Source organism: Anopheles bellator, chromosome 2 (assembly GCF_943735745.2).
Source record: "Anopheles bellator chromosome 2, idAnoBellAS_SP24_06.2, whole genome shotgun sequence".
In the NCBI taxonomy this organism is placed as follows: Eukaryota; Metazoa; Arthropoda; class Insecta; order Diptera; family Culicidae; genus Anopheles; species Anopheles bellator.
This window is the reverse complement of record NC_071286.1, coordinates 77,094,404-77,106,756: the sequence shown is the minus strand read 5'-3', so window position 1 is coordinate 77,106,756 and position 12,353 is coordinate 77,094,404. Positions and strand designations below refer to the sequence as shown.

Genomic DNA, 12,353 nt, shown 5'->3' with positions numbered 1-12,353 from the left:
AATTTTTGAGTACGATCCGGCCTGGACGACGAAGGACACCGACAGGGGTCCCGTTGTTGAAAGTGAAGCCAGCAGAAGAGTCACATTCTGGAGTACGCCGGTTGGGTTAAAGTTAGGCAACGATCCTGTGATGGTCCTGTTCCTTTCGAAAGGAATTTAAACGCTGTAGAATGCAGCTCTCGGCCCACTCGGGCCTACTTTCTAGCCCAGGTGACCGATTCTAACCGCTCTTTGCCGCTCGGACGTCTTTCCACACGGGTGCTTGATTATCAAAATCTAATCGCTGTCCAACGAGGGCCCAATTTTTCAACCCGGCCTCTGATCCGACACGGGCACTTAACACTTGCCCCGAGTGTCGGTCGTAGCTGCCGAAAGGTAGGCAATCGACACCTGCCATGAGGAGTTATGTCCGAAACCGTCTCCAAAAAAAAAGAACCCTATTCTCCCCAGGGATTTTTTTACGGCCCCGAGCCGACGAATGAACCCGGGCCCTGCACCAATCAGGAAGCCGTAGAGTCTGTTCCCCTCGCCCACTCGAAAAGGGATTCGTTTGGATGAGTGAAAGGAGCGAAAAAAATCGTATCGTTAGCGGCCTCCGACGGGAAACGGCATCCGACGTGCGTATGTTGCGTTGGTTCCGCCGTCGCAACGCAACCGGCCGAAATAAAAGGACGGCGGCCGCCGGACGAACACTGACGAGCCCCGGGAAAAGTGGGCGTTCTTTTTTTTTTTTGGTTCGCTCCGTTCCGTTTCTGTGCCCGTGTTCCGGTATCCGCTTGGCCGCCACTGTCCTGCTCACGGTCTCCACGGTCTGACCGTTGCGCGAAGGATTTTGGTGTGTATTTGTGTCAGTGTTTTTTCCACTTTGTTTCGCTTTCGCTAGGCTGCGCCTTGTTTTTTCTTTCCACGAACGGAGGCCCCCCACGGGAATGTGGCCCCGCTGTGTGTATGAGTGAGTGCTGGACGAATCACAGGACGCCGGAAGCCATCGCCAGCCAGCCAGTCAGCCAGCCAGCCAGGACCGTGGTGCATCCGGGCCGTGGTCCGAGCCGTGGTGTGGTTTCGGTTTCGCATCGCAGCAAGCTTTGCACTAGAACCCCCCCCCCCCCCCCCCACTCCTCGCTCCCTTTCCCTCTCTCTTTCTATCTCTTTCTCTCTCTCTCTCTCTTGTCACTTTGGGTGGCTGTGTGCGTATGGCCCACTCTCGGACCGCGCTTGGTGTCCGCCAGTATGATAGACAGCCGTGCAAAAGGATGCACCGCGGCCTGCCTTTCGGGCGAAGGGCGGACGCGGCGCGGATCGCACGTACGCACTACGCAACCGAAGCAGTGCCCCCACCCCATCTCCGTTACCATGGTGATCCCCCGCCAGGGGTTGAGTTCGGTGGAAATTGTCGCGGTGGTGGTGGTTCTGGAAAAATCGAAACAAAACGGGGCTCGTCGGGCGGCCGGCACTCGCTTATCACGGGCATAAATCACCCCACAGTGGGTGGCATGTATTTGCATACGTGGCTGGGGGGCGGTGGGAGCGTAGGCACGAGGGTCGGTTTTTCTGCGCAGACCTCCGCGCGTTTTATGGAAAAATCCGTCGATATCGGCCAATCGAATGCAGCTCTCGGAGCGCCGGCTATGTGGTGCGGGCTGTTTTTGCAGGACCCCGGCGCGCGGGCGAACCGTGGGCGAAAAAATGGGAGGGAACTAGTTTGTGCCTGTTCCCTTTTTTTCACCCCACGCCACCCCGGGTGCGTGAATCCGTCCGTCCGTTCGTCCGATCGGTCGGTGGGTCGTTCGAGTAAATGCATTTCGCTCCTTCCGCCGGTGCCGAGGGAGTGGTCTGTTGCGTGGGTGTGTACGTACGTGGCCACGGACTTTTTGAAACGGGAAAGGTTTCTAGTGCTCCCCCACCCTATCGGGCATTGGGGGTTCACAAAATGGCGAAAGCGGACGGTCCCGAGCACATACTTTGTTAGTAACAACGAGCCGCTCGCTGAACTGGGAATGTACGCTGGGAAAAAGAAAAATGTTTACAACTTTGCGGACCTTCGCTTGTGACGCACGTTTTCTGTCAAGTTTCCTAAACACCCTGCGATTAGTCGCACAAGCAAATTAGTTGGAAACACAAAATTTAATCTAAACTTTGACTTGACCTTTTAAAATGGACGAAAGCCGTGCTCAAGGTGACATGCGTAGAATGAGAAAATAAGCTAATTGACAGATTCCAACTTAACTACTTTGCACCATCATCCGACGGTTACTAAGTTTTTATCGAAGCCGATATGCCAAAAAAGTTGAAAGAATAATTTTCAACCCGATTCATTCAACATAACATGAGTCATTTAACAATGAATATTTAACTTTTCAAACTTATTTACATTATTTCAGAAAAAATTACTTAATTTGGAATTTAATTGGGAAACATTTTTTCAAAACCTAACTGCTCGTTTCCTACAAAAATTAAACGATTTTTACTTATTAGTAAGTTTTCACCTAAGTTTAAGCCTAAACTATGTAAGGTTAACCAATGAAAGGCTGGAACCAGATAATGAAACCTAATCGCCAAGAATATCTTATTGTAAGGCAAACATAAGTTGATGAGTAATTTGTTCTTAAGATTCAATTCAGATTTTCTATTTCTATTTTCTTCAGATTTTATTTTCTATTTCCAACGTTCCCAAATGTTTCTCTGGCTGGCTCCTGATAATTTTTAATTAATTTGATTTTTCACAATCTGAGTGTTGTTTTGATATCAACGTGACGAAACTTTACTATGTTGATCGGTATTCAATTTATAATATTGCATGTTTTATACCACAAAGTATTGTCGAGGTCGGCAACACCGAAAACCAAAATTCTGACATTAACTTTTTAGTCAGCTTGGCCTAAACAAACTCCTTTCAGGGAATGCCTATTTGAAATGACGAAAATGTCAAAAAGCATTCCAAGAATTTTATTAATTGTATGAGAGAAAGAAAAACTGTGCAGCGACTGACTAAAAACTGATGTCCTCCAAACCAACAAATGAACCAACAATCCCAACAACAAATAACGTAAAAATTGATTATATCTTTTGTTGAAGAAAGCTCCCCAAATTAAAGACAAAAAACGCTATTGGCACATTTCATTTGAAGCCTAGAAACTCTTTGGCTCAAGCCTTTTGGAAAAGAATGTTTTCATTTTTAATGTTTGGTACGAAATAAGTTTCCATTTTGGGACCACTCCAAGTCTAAGCACAAAACAAGTTCCTGGAAAACCGGGAAAGCTAAAGAATGTAGAAAATGCTAACAGGGCACTACACTTTTCCAACGTTCCTGCAAGCAACAAAGTGAAGCAACCGTTTTAAAAGGGGACAGCAGTTTACGTGGCAACTTGGCAACATCTTGAAATCGGCAGATAAAAAGGCACACAAACACCTCAGCACAAAGCCGGCAGGCAGAGTATTCGCGACGAGCATAATACCGGAACCGCTCCGGCTGCCCTTTTTTCTCAGTTCTCTCGGCTTTCCCTTGTTGTTGGAAACAACAAGAAAAACTCGTTAAAAAATACAATTCCTTGGCCGGTTGGGGTCAAGACGCGACGGCTGCCCGGGGCGGGGGGTGCCGTCGTGCGGAAACGATGGCCAAAAGGTAAACTCCCGCGAGAGATTTAATCGGTAAAATTTTAAATTATTTTCCCCGTCGTCCCGGCACTCGGCCGTCTCCTCTCGTTGTTTTCTTTTTTCTGCAACGGCACAGAAATACATTAAAAGCTAAAAGGACTTTGGTCGGTGAAAAAGAAAGGGGTGAAAAGAGCGTAGAGCTTCTGGTCGGTCCGGCATTCGCCACCGAAAACGGAATTCCATGAAACGAGGGCACGGAGAAAATGAATTGCTCGAATAGTTTTGCGGATACTTTTCTGCTTTCACTCTCGCTCTATCTCTCTCTCTGACGCATTTTGCACTATCGAAAGGAACCAACGGAAGCAACCCAAACAGACCCAATTTCTTTTCGAACCATCGGCGAAAGTGAGGAAGTACCTGTTTGTTTGCATTTCCTCTCGATGCTGGACGAGGCTTACGACCTCACTGCTACCACAGCTGCTGATGATGGCCAGCTAGCCACCAGCAGCCAGCAGCTAGAACCGGAACCTACACATTCATCGCTTTCCCCTTCCCGAGAGCTTTTCAGTGAGGATGGAACAACCTCAACCGCTTGCGTCGTTTGTTTGCTTGCGTCTGGAGGCCAGAAAGTCCACTCGTAAGGCCGATTTAGGGGCCGCCGAAATGGATTATCCGCATAGTCCGCAATTATCGAAATCCGGCTTTGGATCCCCCCTGGTCATATGGCTATCGCGAAAGCTTTATTTGTACGACTATTTTAACGCGAAAATCCTTTCAAGACCTGCACTATTTCGATAAGTTTCTTCCCCTAATTTTAATTTCAATAACTCCTTTATCCTTTCTGTGCCGTTTTCAGCAATATTTCTGCACATCTGGAAAGACCCACCACGGTACGACATCTACAAAATGTTGGTCGACAAGCGCAAGCTGATGCTCTACCTAGGAGCGATTGCCAACGAGCTGCAGAAGATCCTGGCACGACACGCACCAGCAACGCCTTCCCGTGATCCGCCCGCCGGCCAGTGCTCCGTTCCTTCCGATGCTGACACCGAGTCGAGACTCGAACAGAGCTCAGCCTCGCATCCGTCGCCCTGTTCGAAAGTGCGCCCTCGAAAGTTCCAGTGGACGAGCGAACGCAATCGTGAGCTAATGTTCTGCCATTACGTGGTCATGGGCAGCAACGTCGTGCCCGAGAACAGCAGCAACTATCGGGCACGACTGCACGAACTGTGGACGGAGCGGCAACGGGCACGGGACACCGACGACCCCAACCGGGTTGCGGTAGAACTGAGTGTACAGAACCTGCTCACACAGCAACGCAAGATCGTACGTGACCACCTCCTGCCGGAGGAAGTCCGAAGGCAGGTCGAAGCGGAAGCGATCAGCTACCGGTGCTACGTGCTACGTACCAATCAGCCCAAAGTGTCGGACCGAAACCGGAAGCTGTTTCGCAAGATGGCCAAAAGCTACCGTCGGATGCGAGAGCTGCACGCCATCAACCGAGCTCTCGGGTACATCGGTTCGGTAACGGACTTTGACTGGAGCAACGATCGTGAGATCAAGACGATCGCCATGAAGCGGGTAGTGCAGGTGATATGCGAAACCCTCCGCCACGGGCGCGATACGCCCGTGCTGGCGAAGCACATGGAAAGCTTCGTCAACGTGCTGACACCGCAGCGGATACTGGCCGATGCCCGGATCCGGGATGTCCTTTCACACTATCGACGCGGCACGGACCTACTGCCACTGTTGGCCGGTGGGAACGTATCCAGCGCCCAGGAACGACAGGACGTGCATCTAAGCGACGATCTACTGGACTACGAGGAGCTACACCGCAACCTGCGGATCCTGCACAACCTCTTCCGGTACGCCCAGAACCTGCAGCACGTGCTGGCGATCAAAACCCTGATCAACCGCCTGTACGACAGCAAGAGCTTGGAGGAGATCAAGTCCTACTACGCGTACCTTTTCCGTCACAACTCACCGACCGGTGACTGCCACCGGCAGGACCTGGACGTGGCCCCGTTTGCCCTGCTCGAGATCAACGCGCTGCTCGATGCGATCGCCGAGGAGTACCGGAGCAGCGATCTGCCCGTAAGTGAGCGGTTCAGTACGCTGCGATCTCGTGTCCTGAAGGAGATCGACAGCTACCGGGTGCTCCACCAGCAGCTCAGCAACACGCTCCTGATGGTGGACTGTCTCCTGTCGAAGATCAAATCGAATCACAGCTACGAGAAAATACGGCACACGTTTCGCTCGCACCTGCGGGTGCTCCAGCGGAACCGCAATGTCGACCGGGAGTTTTTGGTCCAGCTCCGGAACACGTTGCTGGTGTACCTGTACGACGAGCTTCCCGCGCTACGGCACCGGTCTGCGCTCGAGCTGCGGTTGGCCTTGCTGGTGGCCCGAGTGCTTTACGTGCTCGATCGGAGCCTCGCGAGAAGTCCGCCGGCGGACGACCTGCGCCTCACGGTGCAGCTCACGTCCAGTGGTAGCTCGCTGCTCAAGCGCCTAGAGGGCGCCACCGGACGCCAGTTACCGTTTCTAGTCAATGATGCCCTGTTCCGGAAGGTGCGCGACAATCCCGACCGCCGGTTCGAGCTCCTGCGGCAGCTGCTCCGGAGGCACCGGATCCTGCACAAGCCCAACCTACTGGCCGATCTGCGGCGCGAGGAGGAGCGCGAGACGGAGGAGAAGGTGGCCCAGCTGCAGAAGCTGTTCCTCGACCAGAACATGAACATGCGCGCCTTCGACCGGACGGACGAGATCGCGTTCGAGATGCTGATGCTCGAGGCGACCACGGCCCTGTCCGGCCGGTTGGCCGACAACCGGGAGAGCCTCTGCAACTACGTCCCGGTGCTGACGGGGCGCAACCTGCGCAACTACCTCGCCCACGGCCACCCCACGTACGAGGTGCTGATTCCGAACACGGGACCCAAGACGATCCTGCTGAACGCGCTCAGCGTGATCAAGCTGTCGAAGAACATCATCTCGGAGATCTACGATCGGCACTGTTGGAGCTTCGCGGACCGCGTGGCCGTGGTCAGACACCAGCACGAGGTGATGGAGGGGTTCCGCTATCAGAGCTGCGGCGAGATTCGGGACACGATCCGGAAGGAGGCGCACCTGCTCGGCCAGAGCCACCTTGGGCACGGTATCGTCGATCAGCTCGTGCAGCACCAGAGCTGCATGCTGCTCGGTCACCTGCTCGACTTTGGCCGGGTGGACGAGTTCCTGAAGCCCCTCTCGCACCTGATGGAGAGCAGCGTCCGGGTCATACCTTGCGGTCGGCCGCTTCACACGATCCTGGCTGATCGCCGAGCGCGGACCGAATTTTGCTACCACCTGGCGGTGCTGAGCAACGACGAGGACATCCTGTCCAAGATCGTGGCCGACTTCGGGTACGAGCAGATCGACTCCATCCCGTTGGTGTTCAACTTTGACCGGCTGTTTGCGAGCTTCCTCGAGACGCACCCGGACTACGATGTGAACGCGGAAAGCAACACCGAGATCCTGCACTACGCCGTCCAGTCGGGCAACGTGGAAATGCTGAACCTGCTGCTCGACCAGTGCCACGATCTGAACCAGCGGGACGTGTACGGTCAGACACCGCTCGAGGTGGCCTGCAAGCTGGCCAACATCGAAATGGTCAAGGCGCTCACCAATGCCGGGGCCAAGTGGTACACGAACGGTGAGTACGGCTGCGCCCAGTACGCCTGGATCTTCCTCAACAACGACCAGGAAGCGATCGTGTTCCTCAAGAACAACGATCTTCTGAGCGCCAAAATTGCTAGCGCCTGTCTGGACCTGTTTCTGCAGTACTGCGACGACACGAACGAGGAGATCGTCGAGTTTATGCTGGCCAACAACGCGGCCGAGTATGGCCGGCTCTACACCAAGGCGGCCACCTTCCGGCGGGTGCGTGCCCTTCAGTTCATGCTCGAGACGGACCGCAAGCTCAAGGGCAACGTAAACCGGAAGGATGGTAGCGTTGGACTGACGCCTCTCCAAATCGCAGCCCGCCGTGGCTACGCGGACATCGTAGAGCTGCTGCTGCGTCACGGCGCTAACGTGCAGGCTCGGGACACGAGCGGTCACAGTGTGCTCCACTTTGCCGTCGAGTCGAAGAGTGTTCCGATCGTGCGGATACTGTTGCGCCACGGAGCACAAGTCGGAGTGCCGGATACGCACGGCGTAAGTCCGCTGGAGGTTGCCATAGAGGCGGAACACCGAAAGCTAACGCGGCTGCTGCTCCGGAGCGGGCAGCCCATCGGGAAGATCTCACTGCCGGAGGTGCTCCGTAACCAGCGGCTGGTGGCCGATCTGCTGAAAGTTAAGGATGGGTTCGAGCGATGCTGCCGGGTCCCTGCCGACGGCTTTGGGGACAGCTTTACGCCACTTCACCACGCAACGGACGAGCGAACGATCGAGCGGCTCCAGCGACTGTACGGGATCGATGTGGCGAGTCCACGCTACGGCACGACGCCCCTACACTTGGCCAGTCTTTGTAACGACCATCGACGGGTGAAGGCTCTGCTGCGACACGGTGCCAACCCGACGCTGGCCAACAGCGAAGGGATGACTCCGTTGGTGCTGGCCGTGTGCAATCGCAACGTGGCCATCGTTCGGACGCTACTCAACCACATCACCGACCGCGGTGCCGACGAGGATCTGGACGAGGTCCTCGCGATCGCCGTGCGCAAAAGTGCGCTCGACATCGCGAACCTGTTGCTGCTGAAGGGCGCCGGGATTGAGGTGATCGGACGAACGCTGGCCGCACTGTCGCCGACCAAGTCGCAGCATCAACCGCAGACCCATCAGCTGATCTTCTGTGCCGCCCGTGAAGGCTACAATCGCATCCTGGAGTATCTGCTCGGTGCGGAACTCGACGTCGACGTGAATAGTAAGGACACGATTCACTCTGTCCCTCTGTTCCACGCACTCGCACGTGCTCCACTCGAAACGCTCGACATTCTGCTGCGACACGGGGCCAACGTGGAGCACTGCAACAAGTTCGGCCACAATGTCCTGTCGATCGCCACCATGAACTGCCGGGTGGACTTGTTGCGCTACTTCGTCAACAACTTCCCGCCGGTGGTGCGCTTTCTGCTGGCGGAGGAGTCGGACACGAAGAACCGAGTCCTGCATCTGGCCGTGCTTCGCGGGGCTCTCGACATTGTGCAGTACTGCGTGGGGTTGCACCGTGAGCACGGCTACACGCTGGACGCCCGGAACAAGGAGGGTTTTACGGCGCTCCACATCAGCGCCCAAACGGGCGATGAGGCGATCTTCGGGTATCTGCTCAGCCACGGCGCCAACCCGACCGTCAGCTCCGCCAACGGGCAGTCGATCCTGCACACTGCCATCTGCAACCGGAATCTCAACATCGTTAGGGCGATCGTGACCGGTGGTGTCCTACCGCTCGATCGGGATCTGGTCGATCGGGACGGACGCTCACCGTTGCACTACGCCGTATTCTCCCGGAACGCGTGCGTTGTCCGGGAGGTGCTCAAGTTCCCGGCGCTACCGCTGAACCACGCCGATGTACGTGGCAACACGGCGTTACACACGGCCGCCGAGTTCCAGTACGTCGAGCTGTACAATCTCCTGCAGAAACGCATCGATAATGAGCTGCGGAACGCCAACGGGAAGCGCGCCATCGATATCTTGCTGCGCAAGTAGATGCCTCGCAATTGTGTGGTGCATGTGTGTGAAAGTAGACACGTGTAAGTGTATCAGTGTGCATGTATGTGTGAAGAAATACTCAACAAATGGTGCAATGTTTCAATTTATGAAGTGTAAAATATGTTTATCCGCAAGGTGCAATTGTGTATAGGAGGTAGCATTATTAGCTAGTGGCAATCACTCAAAAGAATGTTTATTGCAAGTTTTAAGTACTTGTGTTAAGCCACATGTGCATCCTAGGGAACTCGAGCTGTTCACTCCTGCTTCCGGCGGGAGTTGAACCAATCTTCGCTGTGGCAGTCGTCGAGAAACTTACAATCAACATTCTTTCGTCTATTCTTTCGTCTATTACGTAGTAACGTATTGGAATGAAAGTAAACCAATAGAGCAAACCGGGACGGTAGGTGTGAAAAGATAGGGAAAATTGTATCGTCCACCCCGATGAGCCAAACTCAAACTGTAAAGCAAGAAATATATAAATGTAACACGTCGAACAGGGCAGCCACTAGTAGGAACGTATAGTTGAATGTGTACTCCAGCCACGTTTGTGTTATTCCACAAAACCGCAAAGGTGCAAAAATTTTACGTAAGAGTATGATAATCATCCATCCCGAAATGGAGGCGCACGCAAACGTTGGTCGACAGCCGGGCACAACACAACCAATATTGCAAACAAAACCATTACAAACCAACCAATAAGTACCACAGAACCCGGAGCGATCTTCACCGGCGAGGCTCGAACAGGTGGCCTGCCGTGTCGACCACGTCGGTTACCGGTCTACCAGCGCCAGGCGGTTCCCAGTGCCATCTGTCGTTCGAGAAAGGCTCAATAGGTTATAAGTAAAGTACCCGCATACGCATAAGGAAATAGAACGGTACGCTCATCCGCGGCGTACCGATGCAATAGACAAATGGATAGCATGTACACCTAAAACCCCACACAACCATACATACTCGCAATAGAAAGGAGCTACAAAATGAAATCAAATGAAACAAGCCACACGTGTTCGACCACCACCATCATCGATGGGCAAATTCGGGGGACGTCGGAGCATGATCATGAAAATCGCCGGTCAAAATCGCCGCTCGCTCGTGTCCTGAACAGCAGGTGCCCCCACCGGCGCACTAGTGATCGACGATGGTGGTGGAGTTCGGCAGGTGTGGTTTGGAAACAATAGAAACCGCTTCAGTTACAGAGCTCTCCTCTCACGTCAAGGCCCGCGCGCCATTTGCGTTCTCACCGATACGATTGCAATAGTCAAAGCATATATTACAATAAATACACACCGTACTACACCATAACTGAAATAGTATATACTCACAGCAACAGCAGAACAATATCTAACCTCTCTCTCTCGCTCGTACCACAAAACCAAACCGACTCCGACCGACAGATGGCACCCGTGGAGCCTGTTGCCTGAGTGGGTAGATGTGTAGCACCGGGCGGGCCGATTGTTCTTGCCGTACGCCACCGATACCAATTAATCAACCGAATAATGCAAACTACAATAGAAAATGGATCACCACTACTACTACTACTACCGACCAGTGTCCGTCGGCGTGGAATGAGACGAATCGCGCCAGTTCGATGAACCAACTGACACAGTTGCGGTTTGCGAACTGTTCGTTCGTTCCAAGCTCTTCCACTCGAAGGCATCAGCAAACATAAACCCCCAATAGAAAGAGAAACAATAGTATACCGACCGCTCGCCGCACTCTGGCGCACGCGGGTAACCAGACCAGAAAACCAGCATTTAATTTACAGTTCATACTTTGCAGAAACGGAATCTTCCATCTTGCGGTGCACACTCCACTATTGAAAACAGCAGGGTTGTTAACACGCGTACGTTACGTTGAAATTACTTCTGATGGATTTAATCACCCTTCGTGTTCGGTTCGTCATTCTCTAGTCACCAACGAAGAGCCATTCGGAAAGTCGCATCGGAATCACTTCAAACATAAAAAGAATTGCACTTAGAAAAGGACACTACGTTATTTCTTCGTTTGTTTGTTATCCCAATTTTCGGTTGGACATGGCATCATGGCATCGTTCATGGTAGAACTACGCGGACCTGTGTCTGCGTCTGCCCCGAACCACTGCCATGATGGTTTAGTTTAATGAAAACTCAACCAATATGAAACATGTTGACGATCAAGGATGTGGAGGTAAACAGTTTGGCTCGAAATTAAATACAAAAATACGTTTAAGTGTAGAAGATTTGATATGAATGAAGCAGTTTGTATGAAAATTGTTAATGAAAGAGTGGAAGACATAACCAAATTACAATAAAATTCCATGGGCCACACGTCACACGTCAAAAACATTCAAATGGTAACCCATTTATCCGGAGGGGAAAGATACCGTAGAAAGTTGCGAGAGAATAGTGAAACCTTTCGGCAAAACAGACAAGAGCCAACGCACTGCGCAAAGAGTATTCCTATATTTTGTACACGCAGGCAGACGATAGTCGAGGCAAGATAAATCGCACACAATCAAAGAAACAACTCCTATCTAATGAATTAACCAGTGCACGGAAACGAGCACTTTCACTTTCAAGGAAACGAAACGAAAGGGAAGCCAACAGCTAAGAGTATTACTTAACGAATCGCAACAATCACCCGATAAATGAAAGGCCAATGGAAGGAAACTCAGTAAGATAAACACGAGCAGCAGCAAAGCAAATTATACACGATTGCAGTAATAACATAAATGCAACATTCACAATCACAGACAAAATGAAAAAAAAAACAATGTAACTCAAACAGTAAGTTGTTGAACTACACCTTTGTTAAGATGATATATGTTTGTGTTTCGATCGTAAATCGATCGTGAGCAAAGGGAAAAGGGAATACTCAATCAAATTCCGCCATTTTCGAACAAAAGTAAATGTATTAGACGAAACAAAAAGGAGCAACACAACCAGCACATTTAGGCTTAGCAAAACAGCCTTGGTATGAAACAGAGAACGAAACTGTAGAGCAGCAAAAACGCGCAACAAAAGTAAATTAATAAAACGCCCAAACCTCTGAGCCACCATTTTCGAAGCATGGTCTAAATTTTGCATCACTTTCGA

General features: G+C 52.0%; 1 protein-coding gene across 1 annotated transcript in view; it reads left to right on the top strand.

Moving 5' to 3' along the window:
• LOC131210974 (uncharacterized) overlaps positions 1 to 9,276 on the top strand; it is a 37,468-nt gene extending 28,192 nt beyond the window's left edge. The window contains exon 2 of the mRNA XM_058204308.1: positions 4,451 to 9,276. Coding sequence (XP_058060291.1) covers positions 4,451 to 9,276 — 4,826 coding nt within the window. The remainder of the gene's footprint in view (positions 1 to 4,450) is intronic.
• The last annotated feature ends 3,077 nt before the right edge of the window (positions 9,277 to 12,353 follow it).